The sequence below is a fragment of the Haplochromis burtoni genome, unplaced genomic scaffold (assembly GCF_018398535.1).
Source record: "Haplochromis burtoni strain Fernald_Lab_line unplaced genomic scaffold, NCSU_Asbu1 Contig_66, whole genome shotgun sequence".
NCBI lineage: Eukaryota > Metazoa > Chordata > Actinopteri > Cichliformes > Cichlidae > Haplochromis > Haplochromis burtoni.
The window spans coordinates 190,752-216,040 of NW_024582427.1; the positions used below are offsets into that span (position 1 = coordinate 190,752).

At 42.0% G+C, this 25,289-nt stretch overlaps 1 protein-coding gene across 1 annotated transcript in view; it reads left to right on the top strand.

The window, feature by feature from the left end:
• The first annotated feature begins 1,285 nt into the window (after positions 1-1,285).
• LOC102313948 (rap guanine nucleotide exchange factor 6) overlaps positions 1,286-25,289 on the top strand; it is a 136,406-nt gene continuing 112,402 nt past the window's right edge. Inside the window, exon 1 of the mRNA XM_042221410.1 lies at positions 1,286-1,794. Coding sequence (XP_042077344.1) covers positions 1,720-1,794 — 75 coding nt within the window. The 5' untranslated portion in view covers positions 1,286-1,719. The remainder of the gene's footprint in view (positions 1,795-25,289) is intronic.

Here is a 25,289-nt window from a genome sequence, read left to right on the forward strand (position 1 = left end):
GTATAACAATTTGCATGTCTTTCTTGTAAATAGCGTATGGTAATGTATTGACAGACAATACAGGTATGTATGGATAGTGGATAGATGATGTTATTCGAAGTTTCCATACACTCACGGGCCTAAATGCCATATTTTGGGTTTTTTAATTATTTCTTTGAACTGTTCTTTTCTCATGATAGAAATATTTTACACTGACTTAAAATAAAAAGGTTTTAAACATTTTAGGGTTTTTTCAAATCCACACATGGTTAAAGTACACATACACCCCAGCTAATATTTGGTTAAATACTCCTTAGCAATTTGCACCTTGATCAGACATGTTTAGTAGCTTACAGCAAACGTCTGGTTATAGCTCTTAGGATAACTGGAAAAGGTAATTTAAATTGGGTGGTTGCCTTGTATTTTTAATAGGGTTGAGGTTGTGACTTTGGAAAGGCCATTCGGGTCAGTTTTTTCCATGTTTCAGGTAACTGCTGATTTGAGGTGAAGATAAAGAATTTGGAGATTGACCTCCTCCATTCTTCCACAAGCTTTGTGCAATGTAGGACCAGAAGGACTAGCAGCAAATCAACCGCAAATCATGATGCTACCACCACCACGCTTGATAGCTGGTAGTGTGCTTAGGCTGGAAAGTCTCCAAACATGCCTCTTGTCGCTGTGGTCAGAGAGCTCAATTTTTGCCTGTCCGACTATAAAACCCTTCTCCAGAAGACATTTGGCTTGTCAACGTGGGCAGCAGCACATTTCAGTTGAGCTTGAACAAACTGATTTTGGAGCAGGCGCTTGTCTTGTTTCTTTATCAACACCCTCTCAGTTCATGGTGATGTAAAACTTGCTTCACTGTGGACACTGATGCTGGTGTTCCAGCCATTTCTAATTCAGGTCATGCTTGTGTCGGAATAGTTTTATTTAAATAGTTGTTTAAATGGTTGATCTTGAAATCTGTAGTTGTTTAGAAACAACTGGCAAACAACTGTAGCTCTAAGAGACCTTGACAACTTATGTAAATCTACAATTCTCTTGCTTATATGATCGCTAATGTCTCTGAATTTCTCCTTGTTCTGAGTATTGGTGTTGTGTCAAACCTGCTTGCTGTACAGTCACTTCAGCCTGGGGGAAAACAAAACCAGTTAACAGATATCATTAAACGCCCAGATTCACCATGACACTAATGCCCACGACGAATGTGTGTAAACCTATGAGCACAACTGTAGCTACCACTTGTGGCGCACACGTGTAGCTACTATCACGATGAAATGTAATTTTCGACAGAACGTAAACGCAGCACCCCGCTCGGGCAGACAGATGTCGTCAACTCTCCACCGTCTGATTCGCGGGAGGAGGGATCTAAATCTGAACTCCTGGATCTAAATGACGCTGACTACCGAAGTGGATATTTCCTTTACCAAAGATGTACAGAAATCAAGGCAGCAGGTCCAACAGACGTAACTTTCTGTCACACTTTGGCGGTGCCTGCTCTCTCTCAGACGCACAGTAACGAGAAGCTACTTGAGAGTGAAGTTTCCCCCCCCTTTCTCTTCTCCTGGAGAAGAAGGAGTTCTCGGTCGGTCCGTTTGGAGTAAACTCCATCCATGCTCGGCTTGGCGAGGACAAGATCCACGGGGATTTGGTCATCCCGGGTCGACTAAGAGCAGCTAGGAGACGTGAAGTGAGAGTCAGACGGAGTAAAAAGTCCTACTGTGGATTTGAGCCGAAGTTATGAAAATGACCGGCGCTATGGAAACTTCCTTTAAGCAGGCTTTGAAGAAGCCGCCCTCGCTGCGGACGGCGGAGGTAAACAAAACCAGCGTTTCTTTAATTAGCATTGCCTCGCTAATGTTTGCTAAAATCAGACGTTTGCGCCTCTTGGTGTTTGGAGTTTGACTTGATTGAGCCAACAGTGGCTTGCTTGTGGTATAACGATCTAATTGAGACTTTTCAGTGAAGTCACATGCTCGTTAGTGGAAAGTGTAAGTGTGAACAGTCTGTAATATAGAAAGGGGGGGAAATAGATATTTAGCTAGTTTTTAGATTAGCAGACTTTAGTGTCAGAGTTTCTGATGGTTCTGGAGTGGTTCATTGAGAGGTTGCCTTTTTTTTTTTTTTAAATTTAAATTTTTTTCCCCCACATCCTGTCTTACAAAACAAACCCTAACCTCGCAGCTTCCCATCAGATGGCTAAATCCATAAGCCTGGGAGTGAGTTAGTGCAAACCTCATCCCGATCGAGGCCAGTTAAGTTTAATAGCTGCTGCTCCTTTCTCATCCCTCCTCTGCCTCCTCCCTGTGTGAAGCTATGGAAACACAGCTGGCTTGTCATTGCTTTAATTACACTCTCTGCCCCCCACCCACCCAAAATAACTCAGAGAGTACAGCCCCTCCGTTTTCAGTTTCTGGTGATAGTTTTGAAGTTGTAGGCACATAAAATCAGACTCCAGAATATTGTGTTTTCTTCTTTTGGAAAGGCTCCTTTTTCAGGGGCGCCACCAAGAGGGGGGGCAAAGGGGGGCACTGATCACGCCCAGAAGTTGCTGCCACCCCTGACAAGGCAGTCCTATGTTGGTAATAATTTTAATAAAGGTGAGCGGAAGAGAGAGGAAGACACCCTATGTTGAGATGAAACATTAACTTGTTATTTAAAACCGACTATTATGAATTTCAAACTCTAATTTGGTTTTCATATGTAGCCATTTTCAGTGTTATCAACTTTAATTGCGGGAAATTAACTATTCCATGACTGCATATAATTCTTTTCTTTCTCTCGTTTTCCACATTTTTAAAGAATCTATATTAGACAACAGCATAATAAAACTGGAAATTCTGTTTTTGGTGTGCCCCCATACGGCCACCCAATGAAAAAAATTCTGGAGGCACCCCTGCTCTTTTTTAAAGGCTCCAATTTCCTGTTTGCTTGTGGGGTGTATGGAAGGTAGAAAGCCCACCCCTTTCACACCGTCATAGAGAGCTTTTGTGCAGACTTGAACAAACCAAAACAACCTTGTTTAGTCTATAAATATGACACAGTGATGGCAACGAAGTGGGTCTGTGATTATTTGTGTGTGATACTTACAAAGTAACTCTTTTTTTGACTTTACTGATCATATTTGTACATGGGTGAGTTGCTGTGTGTTTATTTCTTACTTAATTACTTTTTGGTATAATTAAGAAGCTGTAAATTTAGAGAATACAGTTAGGTCCAAAATTTAGACCCTTGTTTGCATTTCAAATCTTTGCTGGGCTGGATTTGGCCTCAGGGCATTATGTGTGACACCCCTGGTCTAAAACTCTCACAAGTAGCCATGGAGTAGTCTACAGCTGAGCCAGTTGGTCATGATTAAGTGTACAGACTGACCCTAAAGGATGTAGGTAGTGTCGTATCATCCATCCAACTATCTATCATCCATTTTCTTCAGCTTATCCAGTTTAGGGTCTGGATCCTTTTGCAGCTGCTGTAATGTGAAAGGGCATGGTACATCCTGGACAGGACGCCAGTCTATCACAGAGCTTTTCAAATCTTTTTCAAATTTCAAATCCTCTGTTAATCTAACCCAGTGCATGTTTTTGGACTGTTGGAGGAAGCCAAAGTACCCGGAGAGAACATACAAAGTTCACACAGGAAGATCACAGCTGGTCGGTTGATTCAAACCCAAGATCTTCTTGCTTTGCGGCAGAAAAAAAACCTTCCAAATAACAAACAGCCTAAAAACGGACTCGCTATATTTGAGGTGAGACAGACGCAATAACCAGATTCAAGAAGTACACGAAATCTTCTCAAATCTCTGTCAGAATCCTCACACAATCTCAGGACCTTAACGCGTGTTTCGCTCCAGTGACAACAACCAAATCTTGACCTTAGCTGCTGGCTTGACTTCACTCTGTTGCAGATCAGCGTCAGATCTCTTCTTCTGCTTATGTTTTACCCATCTCATTGTGTTGTACTACATCACTAATAATAATGTTGAGTCGTTGTGTTTTTCTTTTTACATGAGTCGGGACATGTTCTTGGGTATGAAAGCGTGGTTTCCAGAGATCAGTTTCCCCCTGCGTACCTGAGGCTTAGTAGAGATGAACTTGAGATTAAACAGGGGCTACGAGGCCTTGTGGGGATTTTTTTTTTTTTTTTGCAAAATTTTGATGAAAACTGAAAATGCAGTGTTTCTATGGCCTCTGCTTTGCAAACTAGCATGTCCCTTCTTGTGTCAGCATGCCACATTCAAGGTTGTAGGAGTTTGGGGCAAGGAAAAGGTGGTACAACACAAGCAATTGAGCATGTAGCCCGGTGGCTTAGCAGCCAGCATGGAGTATGCGTGAGAGAATAGAATAGACTAGCCCTTTGTTGTCATTGTACACGTACAACTAAATTGTAGGTGCTCCACATCAACTGTGCCGAAATAAAATACAAATGGTAAACGGCAAGAATAAATAGCAAACAGGACATTTCTATACAAAAGAAGAGAAAGAGACATATTGGAGAACAAACAACTAAGAAGTCTTTGTGCTTAAATCAGGTGAATTTTCACAATTGTACTTTACTGGAAACCTGTCATCTGAATTTTCTGGATGTGCTGTAGGTACGCCTGTCTCATGTACAGATGTTTGGCTGAGTGTGAAATCTTTCCCACCGCACGTTTAATTCCTCCCCAACCCTCCCTAGTTTTGTGGGTCTTTTTACCTCCCTGCCTACCTTTCTCGTTGCCATCCAGACGCCCCGGTGGTAACGGACGACAAATCATGCCTGGGTGATTTACAGTGGTTTGGGCTTCTCCCAGTACACATCGGACATTTATGGGAATTCCAGTCATCACAAAGCCACAGGCTCCCGAGGGAAAGGTGCAAGTAAAGGAGAGATGCTTGCTCTCTCAGCAAGCATGAACAGAGCGGAGGAGCATATCGGTGTGTGGTCGAAGCCTTGTTCTTGGAGTGCTCGCAGAGAAATGTTTCAAAAGAGGCTGTGTGTTTCAGCAGGAGCTACCGAAAACAGTGGTTTGCTCAGCGCTGACACAGCTCAGCAAATTAGGGTTAAGTAAAGGATAACACTGGGATGTTGATTTAAAAAATCGTTGCCCAGGTTAAAGGCCTCCATCCATGGGCCCTGGTACTGTCTAGTCAGCACAGAAATGTCAGCATTTGTCATTTTCCTCTCTTTAGAGGCCTTTGGCTCCCATTCATTCTTTAAAACTGGCCCTACAGCTGAGGGCAGCCTAGGCTAGATGATGTCCAACAGTGGAAATGGTACCAAGTGTTCTGATTTTCTTTATTTGATCAAAATGTCACTGCATCAGAGAGGCTCATGTAACTGTAATTTCAATTCAATTTATTTAGCGCAAAATCACAACAATTGCCTCAAGTTACTTTATATTGTAAAGACCCTACATTAATAGACAGACACCCCAATTATCAGCAAGAACTTGGTGACAGCGGGATGGAAAAACTCCCTTTAAATAGGAGAACCTGGTTTAGGGAGGGGCAGTCATCTGCCGTTACCGTGGAAATGCAGTCGCATATATATGGTATAGTTAAAGTCATAGAACGAGCCAAATCTGCGTGAGGCTGACAGGAAATTGCATCCTAATTCCAGTTTTATATGGAATATACTTTGCTCTGCACGACACCTCAGTTGCATCTTTCTAGAAAGCGAACTAAGATGGTAAAGCCCCTCTCTCTGATGCTGAGCCTTTAAGTGCTGTGATGTAAATGACAGAACACTTAAGGGGAATGACATTAAAAGAAAGCCTCCGCATGTGCTTTTGTGCAAAGTACACACACATTATTTAGTATCTGAAACTGCATGTGGGCATATATGGTCTTCTTGCTTCCTGCTTGCTTTCATTGGTACTTTATTTTTCTCTTCGGTGTTGCTCGGGCATCGCTGCACAGCTGACAAAGTCTGCTCAAAATACGCTTCTGGTGACTTTCAGCGATATAGACAGCAGGAGGTGAAGACACCCAAACATGCGTGACACCAGTAACTATAAAACTGATATTCTCAGATATTTGCGGCGTCCAATTGGTTCGACGTAGTTTACAGCTAATTACCACTGAACATGGCTAGACATGTTGCTAGACAAGCCTGGCGTCTTCTAGCTGTACTGATATTGCAGTTTGAGCTATATCTTTAGGCTTCAGTAATTAACCCAGCCTACTTTACGACAGGATATTTTATTACCCATAAAGTACCTCAGACTATGCAATTTTCTCTGGGGTTGCTGTTTTAACCGTAATTATTGCAAAATTAGGAAAGTACTCCAGTAAAACAAACCAAAGTAAAAACCAGTTTGACACATGCATCATTTTACAGAGAACTGTGTGGGTTGCATTTTGAAGTTTGATTCAGACATTTTTCATATTTAAGGGAGCATGGTGGCACGTGTTGGTTAACAGCAAGAGGGTCCTGGGTTCAAATCCACCAACTGGCTGGTGGATCTGATGTGTGCATGACTGGTTGTCAGTCTTTTTTTGTTAGCCCTGTGACAGACTGGCGTCCTGTCCCCATCTCTCACCCTATGGCAGTTGGGATAGGCTCAATACCCCCAACACCACCAACACCCCCACTAACCCTCCTGAATTGGATGAGCAAAAGAAAATGAATGGATTTGGTCGCTTTGCAGAACACAACTTCAGGGTTTCTGCCAGTGCATTGCAAAACCCTATTAGTAGAGATTGTTTTTTCCATAACAGTTAATCTGTTTCAACAATCCACCCTAAAAATTCTATAAAAAATGTTATAAAGAACCAGTCAAATCACATGACTTAATAGACCTGTACAGCTTGACTCCACTTATCTGCACTAATGACAACAGGCCTGGTCATTTATAATGTATGAGTGGAAGAATAGCCATGATTCTTTGCTCTACTGCTGTTCTACACATAAAGTGGGAAATAAATTGACCACCAGTCTCTCCTTTCACCTTGTTCTTCCTCCTAAATCACATAATAACAGTCATTGTTAAACAGCGGCTGTGAAAACCTTTTTTTCCCAGTTTTCAGTCAAGAAATGGAATCAAATCTCAGATCAGCAGCTTTTTGAACACACTGACATTTTTTGATGAGCCAAGCAATTCGTTGGATTTTTTTTTGCCAGTTTATAAAATATAGTCAGCGAGACATTATTCTGTCATCGTGGGGCAGCATCGAGGTGAATGAAGTGGATAGGAAGTGATGTTTTAGACGAGTGAATTAACCTTTCAAAGCCAAATTTTTGGATGCAGCGTTTTTGAAGGCGAACGCCGCAAACTGCCAGCTGAAGTGAGGTAAATGACACTGATTATCTTGTTGCAGTTGCGTTTGTCAAGTTGCAGGATGTATATGGCAGCATGTGGACTGTCACTTTTTTGAAGCGGAAGTGCTGGAAAAACGGGCAGCATAAGAATCAATTTGATATGAGCCAAGCTGTGTTGGCTGCACAGTTTTTCACGGTGTCTCCTAAAAGGAAGGTCTTGTGGGGTCTTTCCAGTATTCAGTGATTAGTACAAGAAGCAGTCCAAGGAAAGACAGCCAGTGAACTCTTAACAGGGTCATGGGTGCCTAGTACTCACTGATTGTGGCATAAATTGCTGAAAACCTTAATGCTGGCTAAGATCTGTAGTGTGACTTAATAGTAACTCACATGGACTCGTAGCTGGCTGTGCATCAGAGTTGGACTGTGGTGAAGTGAAAGAAAGTGGCCTGCTCTGATGAATCAGCTTTTCTCTTCCTTCACCAGGCGCACGTCTACTGTTCACCTGGAGAAAAGATGAGTCCATGCACTATGGAAAGAAAGCTCTTCTCGTTCTGCTGAGAAAAGTTGGCCCTGCCACTTTGACGTGTACTAAACACTGGTGCAGACTCCCTTCACCCCCTTTCCAACAGGATAGTGCATCATTCTGCAAAGTTTTAATGAATGTGACAAAGTCTGAGGAGGAGACTTAAAGAACCTATAGCTCGTGTCCTCCTGCCTGATAGCACAGGCCGTCTTTAGAGGTCTTTGCTTTGTCGGAACTGCTTTGGTGGAAGAGGGGCGACCTACATGGTGTAATGCAGGTGGTTTCCATATTAAAACTGCCTATTGTACATTGCTGGCCCACTTAGCATGAGAAATGGGTATATTTTCTTAATTTTCTGCAAAGCTTTCAAACATAAATACACGGCAGAAAATTTCTCAGCATTTACTATTGGTTTCTAAACCACAGGTTGGCCTGTGGTTTAGACATCTGTTGAAGAGAAACTGAATTTGTGAGACTTCCTTTCACAGTGTCAGACTGACTATTATGCCAGTTATAAACTGGCGTGCTAGGCAAACACTGGATCAGTAAGGCAAAGGGAGAAAATGGGTGAAAATAAGTGGGAGAGTGGAAAAATCAAAAGATTAGAACAGGGTAAAGAGATGGAAGGTGGGGGAACAGTCAGATGAGTCATAAAAAAAGAGTTGCAACACAATAGATACACGACAACAGAAGGGAAACTGAGGAAGTTTTTATGATACAGAAAGCGGGAGAGAGAGCCAGAGAGATACACTCGTTGATAAGAATGTTTTTATGAGGTATAGATTATTGAAGAGGTGACACAGAAGGCAGGAAGGGGAAAGTAAGAGACAAAGTTACTGGAAGGTTATACAAGAAGGTCCTTCAGAGGTGGGAGGGGGAAGATATGGGTTTTTTACATTGAGAAAGTCAGGTAGGCAATGTTAGACAGATATGTGTGGATGCATAAAGAAAACCTCAGATGAAGTTTTTGTGTAATTTTTTGACGTGAACTTTCACGCCAGAACAGGGAGAAAACATCTCACAATGATAAATGCGAGATGGATATAAAATAGTGCTATTTGAATGCAAAAGATATGACACAAAAGTTCCTGTTTAGAAGATTTTACTTGAACCTTTTTATCCACAGTAATGTGCACATCAAATTAAATTAGATCTTGCTTACGTGTTGGTGTGTTGCTTCAGGTACTGGTGACAAAATGACGCAAGTCCACTTTGAATTGCCCAATAACTGTTTGTTGTCAGATGGCAATAAAAGGTTCATCCTAGCTTATCTGTTGCTGCAACAACAGATGAGCTAGGATGAACCCTTTGCTGAAGCACCATGTGTTCAATGCGGTGTTTGCATTTAAATGAGAATGAGAGTGAGGTGTGTAAGGTGTCCATGAAAAACCTGTTGATTCACTGGTTAACTGGAGTATGTAAATGTAGCACTAAAAGTACAAAATTTTGTATTTGGTCTTTATATCATTGTTATAACAATTCCTCTTGGCAAAAACTCTTATACCGCTGAAAAGCTTGTTTATTTCTCCCTAACTGGTGCCACATTTGTAAGGAAAATACTTTGATTTATTGGTTTTACCAACTGTAACAGCCTGGCACCTCTTCCTCGTGCTGGTCACCAGCTTGGTCACACATTGTGGGATGGCATCTCACTCTTCAACCAGCATTTGTCACAAGTCAACCAGTGGTTGTGTTGGTCACAGAAAAAGCAGACAATAGTTAAAATTGTTTAGATAGCAAGCATCTTTGTTGCCCTACTGTTACCCTTTCTAGTTTTTTAAAGATTAACAATGACTTTGTCTTCATGCTGGATGTTGTCTTTTGTCTGTGATTGTCTCTGTGAGCAAAGCTGCACCTACACAGGGCAGCGATCCGTCTGTCCCGCACAGCTGGCATCTTCGTGGGTGGATGCTGGCTGGTTGCAGCTGCTGGGCCTATTGAATTTTCTGGCAGAAACCTTTCATCAGTGTTTAATCAATGTATTTTAACAGGACACTAAATGTGGAAAGGAACTGACTGGCATTTGTGTAACACTTTCGTGGGAGGAAGCTGAGGAAGTACCTGGAGGAAACCCTTGCAGGCAAAGAGGAGAGCATGCAGTCTCCACACAGAAAGGCTTTGAACCAGGAACCTTCTTGCTGTGAGGCTGCCCCATTATGTAACCTGAATTCAAGCCCCTTGAGGCAAGTGTTGTTGTGATTTAGCACTACAGAAATAAAATAAAATTGAACTGTTTTGACACACAGACCCGAGAGGCCACCCTGCTCCTTTAATTTAACCGTGGTTTGACTTGGGTAATCATTGGGTTTCATTTCCTTACACCTAAGCAATCCCCTAACGACCACGAGCCTGTCGAACCAGGTTTCTAAAGTTCCACTTGTGGCTCTTGATTCTTTATTAAGGTTCTTTAAGGTGACAGTCATGAATGACTTGAATATACAGTCTCATGTCATATCAGCGACTATACTTGCAACATCGTCACATTTCGTCAGTCTCTGCCCCAAAGCGTCAGACGACGAGGGTCTTTTCATCCAGCCTGATGTAAACACAGCGCAACTTAACTCGCATCTGCAGGGGATACTCCCACATACCTGCAACGACATCAACAAACCCGACTGTGCCAGAAGAACCGCCGAGACAACAGGAAATCTGAAATTAAACGGGCACAGAGCAGTCTGTGTATGAGTGGCGAAGCTGTGTGTGTCTGTGTGTTTAACTGGGTGAATAAACACAGCCTTCCCCTGACCCGGGACACTGAAAGCTCTCCTTGTGGATCCAATAAAGGCCCCTCCTAACTGAGTTTAAGGGCCTGTGGACTGGGAGGGAGGCAGGCAGATGCTGAAAAACTGGTAGTGACTCAAGTTTTAGTGAGTGAGTTTTTCTCCTCTATGTAGTTTGTGGTTGTTGGTTTCAGTTTAGCCTTATATATATGCTACTGCAGGCGGGTAAAGCCTGAGAAATGGCACCAGGGTAAAGTTAGCGCTTTGAAAAAAAAAAAAGCAGAATAGTGTAATAATGAAAGCAATTTATGACACTGTTTCATCTAAATAGGGATATGATGAAATACTAGAACAACACAGAATTTTCAAAGGTTTTTCACTGAGTTTCATAAGGCTACGTTAGTTTCAATCCACCCCCAGTGACAAAAATACTAATTGTTACATAAATGTATCTGAAATGCTGCTTTCACTCTTTTCTGGTCAGCTGTGTTTACTCACTTAATCCTTCTAAGAAACTAATCTAGCCATAGTCTGTGTTTACTGCCTTAATCACTCTGTAATCCCACGTTTCACTTTACACATTCATTATAAGCTTGTGTTGAAACAGAACCACTTGTAATACTAAGTCCCTAATAGCTTAGCTGTTTAAAGCCTGTTTTGAAGTCCCTCATTCACACAGCAGTCGACAACAACAGCAGGGCTTTGTCCCGCTGGGTATTGTTTGAATGTAAACACGTCAGCTTTTCCTGTGGGTGCCACCAACCATACCAACCACACCGCCCACAAGCCCAAGGTTCCCAGCATATGCGAATGCAATGCATAGCGCAAACGGTATAGCACGTCACTGCTGCTGTGCGTGCGTGCGTGTGTGTGTGTGTGTGTGTAAGCGGTGGGAAACGTAACTACATTCCACACAGGACAGCAGGCGTGAACAGGCAGATATCGTCAGCTCTGTGCTGTTGGGTTTGTAGGGAATGCAGATCAAGGCTACATATGGAGTCATATTGCATAGTTTAGCTGACGGGGTTACCTTGACATGCTCAGCATGCATGAGTTGATCATTTGCTGTGTTGCTCTGCCAAAAGCTGGTGTGCAATGCCTAATTGCAAAATGATTATTACTAAACTTGGTAGATATTTTAAAAAAACGGTGGGGCATGGGGTTAAGGGCTTAAATTCTTAAATATATAAATACCCCCGGGATGTCAGTGTCCTGGAATGCACTTTGCTTGTTAATGCTATGTTAGCCATCTTGTTGGTGCGGTTATTGAGAGTGACCTGCCACTAATACGTGACAGCTTTATTTGTGATAATGAGCAGTAAGGAGATGCTCCTGTGACCATAGGGTGACCACGTACTAACGCAGGAAGTAGCTATGCTTTAAGGAATGACAAAAAGAAAAGTAGATTCATAAAATTTGTGCATCTGCTTAATATTTTCACTATCAACATTTGTTTACTTATGCCTGTCAATGATCTGTAATAGAGATGCATTGATTTTTCTCCTTTGTAAACATTAGGCTACTTTCTGGATAATTTAGACTTTTAAATGACTCACGTTTATTTCCAGTTAACCGACTAATTTTAGCATGAAGGGTGTGGTACACTGAGATACCAGAAATCTGTCAGACTTGGCGCTTTACTGTTTTGGTTCTCTTTCTCTCTGAGCAAAAGCAGGCCAAGAAGCAGCCTGTGTAGGAACCTGTTGCCGCAGTACTCTTATTAAAGCAGTTTTATGAGCTTGCAAAACTGGTCTGGAATGTGTGTTAGAAAAGGAAATCAGCAGAGACTTACAGCTGTATGTTTGCATACGAGTCTGCTTTACTGATCATGCCCGGTCAGGTTCTGGGTCACGATTTGAGTGTTTCTTTGCAGTGTAATGATTTGTGGCAAAGTTAAATTGTTCTACCCTTAAGTATTTCCTTTACTTGACAGACTTTGTATCTTAGGTCTGTTGGCAGCATGTAGCTGTTTTCCTTGACAATAAAACAATCCAATAAAATTCAGTTTACAGGCGTACCAATCAGAATATCATAGCAAAGCAATTCTCCCTGCATCCCTGTAGTGCTGTAGGTGCCAGTACTGCAAATAACAATAACTTTCTTTTGGAATTCACCTTCAGATTGTTTTCTCAATCAACTGTATTTCATCCTTGAATATGGCCATGACTTAAACTGTACTAAATTTCATCCATCCAACCATCCTACATGTGCTCGACCTGACCTGGGACCTCCTCCCAGTGGGACATGCTCAAAACACCTCACTTGGGAGATGTCCAGAAGGCCTCAACTAGCTTTTTTTTTAATCTGGAGGAGTAGCATCTCTACACTTAACCCATCCGAAATGATCAAGCTCCTCTCCTGTCTCTGAGAGAGAAGCCAGATGCCCTTTGGAGGAAACTCATTTCTGCCACTTGTGTGTGTCTGGCATCTCGTTCTTCACTTCACTACCCAGAGCCTGTGGCCACAGGTGAGGGTAGGAATGTAGATCACTCGGTGAAGCGACAGCTTTCCCTTTAGACTGGCACAGCATCCGGATCACTGAAGATGCCACGCCAATCATTTTGTCGATCTTCCACTCCATTCTGCCCTCAATCGTGGACAAGACCCTGAGATACTTCCATCTTCCTATTGCTAATTTTCCTATTTCCCCGACTGCTGCCTGATCCACAAAACGCCAAATCCCTATGACCCATCCCGTGAGAGGTGGATCCACAGGTGGTCGGGCCCGTGTAATTCTTTTGGGCTGCACCCTACCCTGAGTAGTGTAGCCATGTCCCTTGGTTATTATTTATGTACTGATCTATTCCATCATAGGGGTTTTTATACATTTCTCTTGGTCTGGACCATCCACCCAGAACCAATTTGAGTTGGGGGCACCCTACCAGGGGCAAACAACATAACTCCTGGGATGATGGGGGCACATAAATCCCTCCCCATCAACACCACAATAATGTAATGATTCATGGAGGGTCACTCCTTTTTATGGAAACTCGTCGCAGCAATTACTTTATGTCCTTCTTCTTCTATTTCTAGTTTGGGGAATCCCAGCCAGGTTTTTGCAGTGAAAATGCCAAATGTGAGCTTAAAACTGGAATGAGGCTGGACAGAACACCAGTGTACACAAATACCCTTCTGGCAGTTCTGCCAACAGAGAGCCGGCTGATGTCAGCAGCCCTCCTTTCTGTAGGCTGACTGCGCCTGGCATGCAGGAAACCCTGTAGACTATCTTTTGTAAAGCCTGACATTATACTCTGCAAAAATGATCCTTTCTCCTCCCAGTACAAAGAGGCATTAAGGCTTAAAGAACTGGCAGAATATGGCTGAGATTTCCCATTTATGTCAAATCAACTTTGACTTACTGGACATTTAAAACTCCCTCTCCCCTGTCAGCTCAAAGTTTCCTGACATCCGTTATGCTTCTCTGCATAAAGATCGAATGCATTTGCTTTAAGTAGAGAAGGCGAGGCCTCTAATGAGATGGAGAACTTTTGTTGCAGTGCTTCTTTTGTTTTTTTCCTATTGATTTAATTATTTATTTTTTACATATCTTTGGTTTATTTCCAAAAATATATCTTATGGATAAACGGCTAGGCAAATGTTTTGCGTTTTTATTGGTCTTCCAAATCTAGTGAACTAAATCTTAAGATTCCCCGTCACCAGCTCTCTAGGGGGAGGGGGAGTAAAATTGATGACCAAGTGGAAACAGGTGAAGGCTAAAGCATGGTCTTTTAATGAATGACAGTTTTCACCATAACGAAAATTGCAGAACTAAGCACCACGCGAAGCCAAGAAATAAACAAGAGTCCTAACTTTTGATGTCAGTGGGAGTATCATAGCTGCGGCCCACGAGGTAGAGCGGATAGCCAGTCGTTAGATCCCCACATCCAAGCATCCTTGGGAAAGATGCTGAACTGAGTTACCCCTGATGGATCCACTGGAGTGTGAGTGTGTGTGACTTAAAAAACAAAAACAAAACAAAAATGTGTGTTTGTAAATGAGTGAATGAGGTTTGTAGTAAAAAAGTGCTGTTAGAGTTCAAATATAAGTACCAGTTCATGATTACAGGTTAGTAATTTAAAGAAAAAAGCACATAACTCTCTTAAAACGTACTATTTCTGAATAAAAATAAAGCGACCTACACACATGTGGGAAGTGGAAGAGAAATGAAACAACTAACAGCGTGTGTACTTAAAGCCACAAAATGTTAACGTACCAGTAGAGTACAACAGTCACATTTCAATGTTTCAAGCCAACACTGACAAGGTTTATAGTTCTGAGAGGCATGACGGCAGACTGTTCAGTCAAAATCAGCTGAACGACTTCTTTGCTGCCCATTTAAGCGTGTGGTGTGATGGATGATGCCGCTCGTTTGGAGCAGGGACTAGAGCATCAGTCCGTCCACCAGCCATCACCAACAACACGAGGGAAACAAGCTGCTGTAATTCTGACCGATATGGAGAGCAGGTGAGGAATTTCATTTGCTGAAATGCTTTGGGTAATCGTCAGCAGACATTTCTTGATACGCTAGCTTTCCGTTAGAGAGTATGCACTTTAATCAGCCTTTTTGCGGGACCAGAACATGCAGCTTTGATGCTTGCGGTGTTGGACCGCTTGAATATGGAGCCGCAGATGGCTAGAAGATGCAGACATCGTCCCCCATATCACAGCAGTCTCTGGACGCGTATAGCCACAAATTGTAAAGCACCACTCCAGCATTATTAAAACAGGCTCCCTGCAGTTATTAACACATCACAACACAAATCTAATTATTGATCTGCCCACTTTAGTCTGTACTTTGCAGCATTGCCTGAATCTACATCACTCTCTCCCAGACAACACTGAGAGTTCAGTTTCAATCGGACACAATTCATAAAGGACTCTGAGGGAAACAAATGGCTATTTCCAGCCCATGTGCCCATGTTTGTCACCCAGTAAACAATGAGTGACAAAAACTCAAAGTAGTAAATGTCACAGCTTGTTGCATTTTTGACCTCTTTTTGTCTTTTTTTTTTTTTTTTTTGTAATGTTTGTTGCCACAGCAATAAAGCATGTTCCCCTTGTGTGGTGGACTCTGTAAAGCACACCCATTTTCCTGGTTTCAAGCACCCTGCCCTGTAAATTCCTCGGAGATTGGCTGTAGTCAACAGCAGAAGCATTCCTTGCAGTAGCCAGGCAGTGCAGCTACACAAGGGAATTAAAAGTGTATCTGCGGCTTTTGTTTTGCCCGTGAACACAAAATAGCCAATCCAAGGTTCGTGCACACATTATCTCTAGAGGTCTGAGCTGTTGACAGTGAGCTATGCAGTCTGCTGAGATGAGTCAGGGCTTTTTGAAGACTGAAGATTAGAAATGCAATCTCACGAAGTGATTTACAGCCACGAACAATTCAGATCTACTAAATAAAACTCCAGTAGCTCCCAGACGAACTATTTTCAGATTTGCGTCAGTACACTGTGTGCAGCCATTGAGTCTCTTCACCGTTTCATGAGGCATGAAGGATGTAGTGTAACCAAATATCTGTTACTTAGGTGACGCAAAGTAACCAGTAAATGCTGCAAAAATAAAAAGTAGCCATCTTTTTTTCTTGCATGGTCGTGGTATAATGCTAAAATTCCTAGAAACTGAATCATGTGTGAGTAACGAGTCAGTGGGACAGAAATGCTTTCACTTAGTTTGAGTCCTTTTTTTTTTTTTTTTTTTCCCCCCCCCTCAGGGTTTTTTTTTTCCATTTTATTTTTTTTAGAGTCACTTTATGGTTCTTGGCGGAGTGTTCAGGCAGAATGTTGTACAAGGAGCCACACCTGCTCCACGTCCTTCCAGATGTTGTATATCATTTTTAACTTTTTCAGGCTGGGACTATAGTAATATGTGGTCTCGCTAAGAGTCCAGCTCCATTACTGTTGTTCTTATTTAGCGGCCTCATTGTAGACTGTTAGCACACCGTGACCTGTTTCTCACCTTGCAACACAGCATATAGAAAGCAAAGAACGCGAACAGCTTTTTGGATGTTTAACATCCTCATTTGGTGGAAGCTAAAAAAGAAAATCTGGACTTGAACCCTTACTAAAGTTGTCAAAATAATCTTTGTTTATCATACACTTGGTATCTTTGTGTAGCCCTTCAGGTTATCCACTGTTTGAATCAAGCCCTCAAAGCCTGCTTTGTTCTGATTGGCTTTCCCTCATAAACAGAAGGTTTAAACAGCAGTCGTGGAGCGAGCAAATGCCTCGTAAATAATTACTCTTTGAGTCCAAAACCAATGATTGTTATCACAGCGACTACTTAGATCTTTTATACTAGAGATGCATTATCTGTTCCCCAAAGGGATTTGGGGTTTGACACTGCTTATCAAGTATTACCAACACTGCTAATTTACTGCCCTAAATTAACAGTATTGGTAATTACCAAAGTCATTTTTTGTTTTCTGTAATGGTAATAAAATATTTGCATTTTGTTGTTTTTATCACCGGTGGTCTAATAAATTTGTCAAGCACTCTATATGAGAGAAAACAAGGAAAAGCATCACTTAGTCCCCTTCAACCAACATAGTTACAAACAAACAGCAGATTTTTATATTGGCAGCAATGTTAAGATTTTCTGTACAGACCTTTGAAAACCTTTTTTGTATTTGTGTTTCAATCTCCTCTAGATCAGTTACAATATTGGGAGTTTTTTTGTATTGTATAGTTAAGAATAATAGAAAGGTTTCCACCAAAAGGGCAGCTGAGCAGTAGAGTTTGGTAATTTGTGGTTGTTTCTGCCGTGCCCTGGAGTTTTCTTCCCATTTAAGAAGAAAAAGAAAAAAAGAAAGTCATATTCATGTAACACAAAATGTTTATAAATCCATCAGCCTTGAGGATCACAAGAATTTCCTGCCCAGCTGTAATTAGCAGATTCTGATAGTCGGCATGAACTGTCTCATCCCATACATTTGAGATGGACTGGCTGCCAGCCGTCCCTATTGAGTGGGATGAAGTCTGGAGTGCTGACAGAAGCGGTGTTGTGGGAGGCCTCTTTTTTTTTTTTTGGCAGATCCCACTGTGGAAACATTGAGTCACTGTCCACATCACAACACAAACCCCAGGCTGCTGCCTCGCTGCCCTCTCCCCTCTGCTTCCCATTCAGCCCTCTGACCCAAACCTCTGCCTTCATTCTAAACAAAATCGGGATGCTAATTCTTCAGCATCACGTTTCACTGAAATCAAATACAGATCAATGAGTCCTTGAAGTGTTGTAAGCAGCAATGGGTTTGTGTTGTGCCCTCTTTTCCTACATCCTAAATATGTTAGATTGGTTGTTACCAAGTCGTGTGTTTCTTGAGCCAGAGCTACTTTCTTCTGGGGTTCATATGACAAAGATTGTTACTGCAATAAACCGCGAAAAAAAACTATGAATGAATTGTTCATTTACAGCATCTGTACATTGCACGCACTCATTCCCACTAAAAAAAGTGAAAGGGAACTTCAGTGTGTTTACCCAGCGGTTGGATGGTGGGATTACGAGAGTGCGACGCATCAAAGGCCACGTTCGACAGTAAGGGGGATAATGGGGAAGGGGATGAGTCACTTTCTTGTGTGGTGCAAACCACAACTAATCACCAGTGAACGCGAGTCAAGAGGACGTCATTCATCGGGTGAAGCTGATGCTAACATGGCGAGCTTTGGAAACCAAACATCACTTTGAAGAGGAACTCGTCCCACTTCAAAAGAGCTCTGGATCCCGACCACAGGCAACAATAGCATTTGTAGGATTGCGTGGCTGTATCTGATAAAGTCACGGAGGCAGGATATATGCTAGTGAAGCGGTGACCCTCTTGCAGAAAAACTGCAGGTGTGAGGTCTAGGTGGGTGCTGGGAAATGTTAAAGGAACAGATGACACACGGGCTGTCCTGTTGTGGCTGGGAATTTCGGCTTGGCCGCTGTTGTGCATGGAAACATTTTCAAACCACTACTTCACAAAGACGTTTTTTTCCTCACGTGGTCTCCTCTTTGTCTTTAACAAGGGGCGTGCACACAAGGTGCAACTGCTCACCTGATATTTTAATATTCAAAGCAGAGATTTGGCCACTCTGAAGATATCGGGAATCGGGCAGTGTTTCTGTTAAGTGAAAGCAAAAGACACGAGCTACAAGGGCTTGTACCGACAACATTCCTGCTTTCCCCTTCTTTAAAGGCATGAAAAGAATGAAGCCGGGCCGGAACAACACTGGCCGTCACTCAGGTCTTTGTGCGCTTGTTCTCACGGTCACTTATATTAGAATACCAGTTGATTGAATACAGTGGTTGAGGGATGTTTTAAAGATATGTTGCAGGAATATAAGCTCATATAAATCTTGTCTTTACAATTTCTGCACGTTTGCGCAGCGACTGAAATTCGACTTCCTGAAAATGCAGCCCACATGGAATTCGGCAGTAACGCACCTGGAGATGAGATGAGCAAGCGTTTGAGCAACATGCGATTAAAAAGAGGGGGAGTTGATGCAATAGTTTGTAAACCAGACCACTTACACATCATGGTGTGGCGGGTACGCTACACTGCGCTTGCAAAGACTTGTGAGGACAAGTCGAAAGTGATGATAAAATGTAAGCAAACATAATGACGCGTGGTTTGGTTTGGTTAGTTTATTGTGTGTTGCTTAACCCATGTGTCTCAATATGATGGTTCAACTATCATTGTGACTCATGCAGTTTTTACCCAGTTTCGTGTGTGACAAATCCCCAAATTTCTACTCTTGTGAAGCTTTAAATGGGAAGTTTTTCGTCTTTCTTTTCTGTTGTTGTTGTTTTTTTTGGAATCGTCACCTGTTCACGTCACCTTTGCCTCCATTATCTTGCCAGCCTTTCACTTACAGTAAGTGTTTTCAGTCACCTGCAAATTTATTCACCAAGTCATTATCTGACTTACTTGCTCGGTCACCTCCTTTGCTGACGCGTTTGAAAAAGAATGCAGGGCGCTCACCTCTGGAATGCTGGGAATGTGAAAGCTTGGGTTCCCTGAACTTCCCATCTGCCTCACGAGCACGGCACGAACCCAGTCAAGACAAAGAAAGCCCGCTCACCTGTGACGTAATACGACACGTTCGTGCCTTTTTAAAGTATTTCATATTAAACCTATTAGTTGATAATAACTTTGCAACGTGCGTCTGTTAATAGAATTATTTGAAGTGGTTGGGTTTGAGGAGTGAGGTGGGGAATGGCAAATGAAGCTAAGTTTAAAACTGCTGTAAAAAAATGTTTTAATTTAGCTTTTACCTGCAGATGCATGTAAGTGTTCTTGCATGCAACAATAGTTTACCCATCTGCCCTTACTTTAGATGTGCCCGCAGTGCCGCGAGCTAAACACGCTGCCAGTGAAGGTGTTTTACTGAAAGCATGCTAAACTGAAGAGCGTATGACACAATGGCGTGTTTTCAAATCAGTAAACAATCAGCTCATTTGCCTGGACTAAAAAAAATCCTGCTGAGAAGTTCTCAGGCAACAATGTAAGTCAGAACAGATTAGGATCAGCGTGTCCGCTGCTGTTGACGCTTGCACGTTTGTCATCACCAAAGATCAGAATGCAAGTCATATGAAAAGGGTATTTTTTTCTTTTCTTTTTTTGTAGCATTAAATATATATTAAAAAAAATATATATGCAGTTCAAAGGGCTTTGATGGCATGGTCGTTTAACAAAAAATACTATCAAAGCATCAGAATTTACAGTATTAATAATGTGCTTATAGACCGTTAAAGGTGGTATATGTTACAATAGATCACACCTCTGTGAATGAATGCTTGTTCTGTGTGCCCTCGTCCTTTAGTGCACTTTGGGTTGTGTATATTGGGCATATTGGTGCTGATCTTCTATGTCTCATTATTAATTTTGAAATGTCTTAAATTTCTTTGAAATGAGGGATGTTCCCGTTTTCTCTCTCTCGATTGAATCTCTTACACGGTATAAGGAAGTGATACTTCAGTATTGCAGTAATCAGGTTCTGAAAACACATTTTTGAGTCGGCGAGAAACCTATTAAATCTGGGAAATTTGTTTTTAAAACAAAAGCGAAAATAAGGGTGTTTTTGACCTCGCTGTGCAATTCTGTAAATACTTTAAACCCCAGTTTTGCCCTGGAGGTTGTACGAGCTGCTGTTTCTCACCCGCAGTCGTGCAGTTGGCAATTACCTCACACCCCTATCAGATAAAATATTAGCTGCTCATTCAATTCTTATCAGACAGTAGTGCAGTTTGAACCATAACAGACACATTAATGTTCATCAGGTAGGTGCAAATGTGCGTGCACAGGGAACCCGGAAAAATCTGCACGTAATGTGACATGTTTGGTGTTCACAAGTCATTTGAGGACATCATATACAAATTTACATTTGATCAAACCTTTCAGATTTTTCTAAAGAAGTTTATTATTTAGATTTTGCAGGAATTAACTTTGCATATGATTCTAATGATTTGACTGTACTTTAACATCATGTCATAGAATCAGTCATCCTTAACATATTATTACAATGAGGTAAGCGGGGTCATTTAGATGTCAGTATTCAAGCTCTCATGGGGGGAACAATATCAGCTGGCTTCTAAAGGTTACAGTCTTAAACATATATATTATCAAGACAGAGGCTGATAATAACAACATGTTTACAGAGTCCATAATAGTAACTTGTAGCCTCTAATTTGTAACCAGTGAACTCTCTCTAACTGGTTTCTCCAGGTGGCATAAGAACTAACTTCCGGTTAAAACTGTAGGTATCCACCCAGTCCAGCTCATCGATAAGGATCGTATCAGCCTTAATGTCCACAAGTGTGTTCAGAGGAGGGAGGATTAGAGGAATGTGCTTTAAAAAAGGAGGGAGAGGACTATTGACTCAGCAGCTGAGAGCAAACAGAGTAGTTAAGTAGGCATGTTAGAGGCAGAGAGAGACAGATTGATCTCTACACATGGAAACAAATCCTTTGAGACTGTTAAAGTGAGGTTAGGCTCTGGTGATCTCACCGATCGCTTACAGTAAGTTCCATTATCAAAAAATGTGTGTGATGTGGCGTCTGTTTTCATTGGCATGTGACATGTTAATGTTAATACACACTCCTCCAGACTTGCCAATTAACCAAAAAATAAAGTTTTCTCTACTGAAGCCACTTTTAAAAAGTCTTAAAGAATCTTTTAATTATATATTTGTTTGTTGATAGATGAAAAAAAGCAAATGAAATCATTTCCACTTCCACCAGGAGATCCTGCTCTAAGTTTTTGATCTTCAGTTCTTAGTTGTGCTTGAAATGCTGCTGGATTGATTCTTTTTCTGTCTTGTCTTGATATTGGTTCCACCAAAGCCAGATGTGTTGTGGTGGGTTTTTCATTGTAAGCGGGGTGGTCTGAACTGATTTTTTTTCCCCCTCCCACTTGCCTGGATTTTAAGGCAGAAAACATATTTGTCCAAGGCCTGAGAAAGTTTGAAGTATATGGAGTTGAGTATGTGAGAGAAAGCTTTTCCCCGCCAACCTCTGTGGTCGCTGTGCTCATTGAAATAGCTTAGTCCACTTAGTCCACTGTGTCAATCAGGTTATGTATATACAGACATAAAACCATTGACTGGCAGGGGTTTGTGTGTGTTCCTGTAAGTCAGATGGTGGTCTGATCGTGTAACTATGGTGATACGGCTTTTGATGTGATTTACACATGACTATCTTTCATGCAAATATATTCAAACCACTGTATATGTGAATGTGGCCACAAGTTCATCCACAGGGATATTATCATCCTGATGATGAGGGGACTTCACCAGGCAGTGACCTAAAGTTGACTACCAGAATTTTAAATTTAACAGGGAGCCAGTGCAGTGAATCTAGCAGAGGTGTGAAGTGAGAACGCTTGGAGGATCTGTTAAGGAAACCTGCAGTTAGAGCTGGGCGATATGAGATTTTTTCATATCACGATATGTTTTTTTCATTTCAGGCGATAACGATATCTATCACGATATAAGCCAAATAAATATATTTGTACGATTTAAATGTGCCGTTGCTCACAAGTAAAATGTGAAATAATCAGCAGCTTGTTTTGATTTAAATATTTATTTCCCATAATAAGTTCAACAGGGTAGATGTACTTAAGGAACATGAGACTTTTTCAGATAAATAAAGGCAAATATTGCAAACTACACAAAAGGCAGCCGCTAAAGCGTTTAAGTTTCAAAATAGAACAAACAAAACAGACTAAATTGTCAATTCCACTTAGAAACAAAATATTAATTCTAAAAATAAATCTTAGTTTGTTTTACAGAATAACAGACAAAACTGACTAACTTTTGTCAATATCAAATAAACTGAGAACTAAAAGGAAATTCTCAATCTCTCCTTGTTGTATAGCTGAGCTTTTCAAACAGTTTTAACGGTTACTTTAGTCTGACAAAAGCCGAATGACGAATTAGCGCTTCCAGTCAGAGACTGAGGCTACGTCCACACGTACACGGGTATTTGTGAAAACTGAGATTTTCCGTTTTCGTTTTAAAAAATAATCCCGTCCACACATAAAGGCAGAAATGAAGGAAAACACTGCTATGAACATGCCAAAGCAGCAGGTGGCGCTAGATTCCTAACCGTGCAGAAATGTTGGCCAATCAGAAGTCTAGAAGCCTCGGTGGGAAAAAGTAAACAAAGCTGCGGCATAGAAGCAGAACCGAGTCGTATGTGTGGACGGATAGTAACTGTGTGTATATGTAAGCATTTAAACACTGCAGAGAGTAGAATTAACAGTAACAGAATTGTAGAAATTCATTTCACCGAAACAATAACGTGGCGCACAGTGTGACGCATGCACCAGTTTATTGTATTTCCAGACTTGCTTTCGGCACAATTTACAGTGCACGCTACTCTGTTTTTTGTCAGACTTGAAATAGCCGAAATACCTTCACACTACGGAACTTCTATGGCTCTTCCGTTCGACAATCTCTCCGGCGTTGGAACCATCATCTGTTTTCTCTTCGGTCACGCTCGGTTGATTTTTCTAGTCGGCACACTCATTTCCTCCATTACGCGCTGGCTCCATTACCCGCTGGCTGCTTCCCAAACAAACACACGTGCGGCTTGGCACTTGTGCTGTACGTAACAAGTCACGCGACGTGACGCTGCGGCTGTGATTGGTTCGGCTCTGCGCTACTTAGTTTGGATTGGCTGACCTTTTTTTTTTTTTTTTTTTTAAGAGGACAAGAGCGGCGAGGTCTATCGCGATAGCTTAATTTCTCTATCGAGTAAAAGTTATATCGCGATACATATCGTTATCGTTCTATCGCCCAGCTCTACCTGCAGTAGCATATTGGACAATCTGCCATAAACTGCTGTGTGGCAGCAGTGCTAATCTCCATGCCCACCGTGCTGCCCTTAGTTAAAATCAAGCATATACATGTAAGTCTCTGGGTCTTTAAAAGTTTCAAGTCTATAGTTTAGAAGCCATGACCTCCAATGCACATTTTCCTTTAGTTTTCAGTCTAGGACGAGGAACCACCAGCAGGCTTTGGTCAGAACATCAGTGACCTGTACGTTGTATATGGATGGAAGAAATCGCTAATGTGATCAGGAAAGCACACGGAGCTCCGAAAGTGATCACCAAGACTTTAAACTGAAGTCTGGACTTCATGGGGAGCCAGTGCATAGATGGTGATCCAAAGATGACACACTGAGGCCAATGTCCAGTGAATTACAATAGTCCAGTCGGGAGGAAATGAAGGCATTAATGATAATTTCTAATTCTGATTTGAATACCGCCCGACTGAGGCATGGAGGGTTGAGAAAAGAAATGCAGATTTAAGAGCCTAGTCATATGTAGCACCTACATTTCTGACATTGCGTTGAACCACTGTTGAATCAAAGCTTTCAGGAGCAAAACAAACAAGAACTTCTGTTTTCTGAGTGTTAGTAGTGGTTAAATTTTGCTGACGTTTCACCTGGTTTGTAGACGACTCCGGGGGCTTTTTTGAAACCAAACCTACAAAAAAAGAAATACATTTTTCAAGCCCCACAGGCCAGCAGAAACTAGCGAGCCGAGCTGTGGGACACTCGGCGCTATTTGTGTTTGCAGTCCAAAATAGGGAGAAGGCGCCGGGCTTTGCTTGCATGGGTCCGTTTATGATTTATGGCGCTGCAGTGAGAGTGTGAGAAGTAGAGCAGAGCTGCCTGTCTGAACAGACTGGGCTGTCGGTTCCATATCTTGGCTACATGACAGCCCGCCTGTGGCTGTAAGGCCACGCAGATGACAGCTACGCTTAGGCCAGGTGGCTGTCTATTTTACACCGACTACCACAGAAAACCAGAGGTGCAGTGTTCATTTACGTGCTTCGTCATGTTCATGTTTGCACATATCCGTTTGTGCGCCTGTCTAAACTTAGCGACTCACCCTCCCCCCAACCTTTGCCTGCCAGCTGGGCTGTTGTCTGGCAGGAACCTTCAGCAGCAGAGTTCAGCTCACTACCGTGTGCTCGCTCTCTAACATCTGCTGCTTTGAACAGCCCCGAACCTCTCTGCCCGGCTGCAGCGTCGGCCATCTCTGAGAGGGATTAAAAGACAAATGGGTTGAAAACCACAGGTGACGAAGAGCTCCTTAGCTGTAAGCCTCAAACTCTTGAAAACGTATAGCTCCAGCAATTAGGATTAACCAAGGAGCAATGGTTACAGCTGAGTAAATGGGAGCCTTTAACAAAGGTGCAGACTGTACTGTTGTCGACACAGGGAAATGATAGATGAGGGCAAAATGAGCTGGTAATGAGAGGTAGCAGAGGGGAGTGGAAAATAGGGCTGTTCGATATAACGATATATATCGGATGATGATATAAAAACGTCTATCGTTTCAT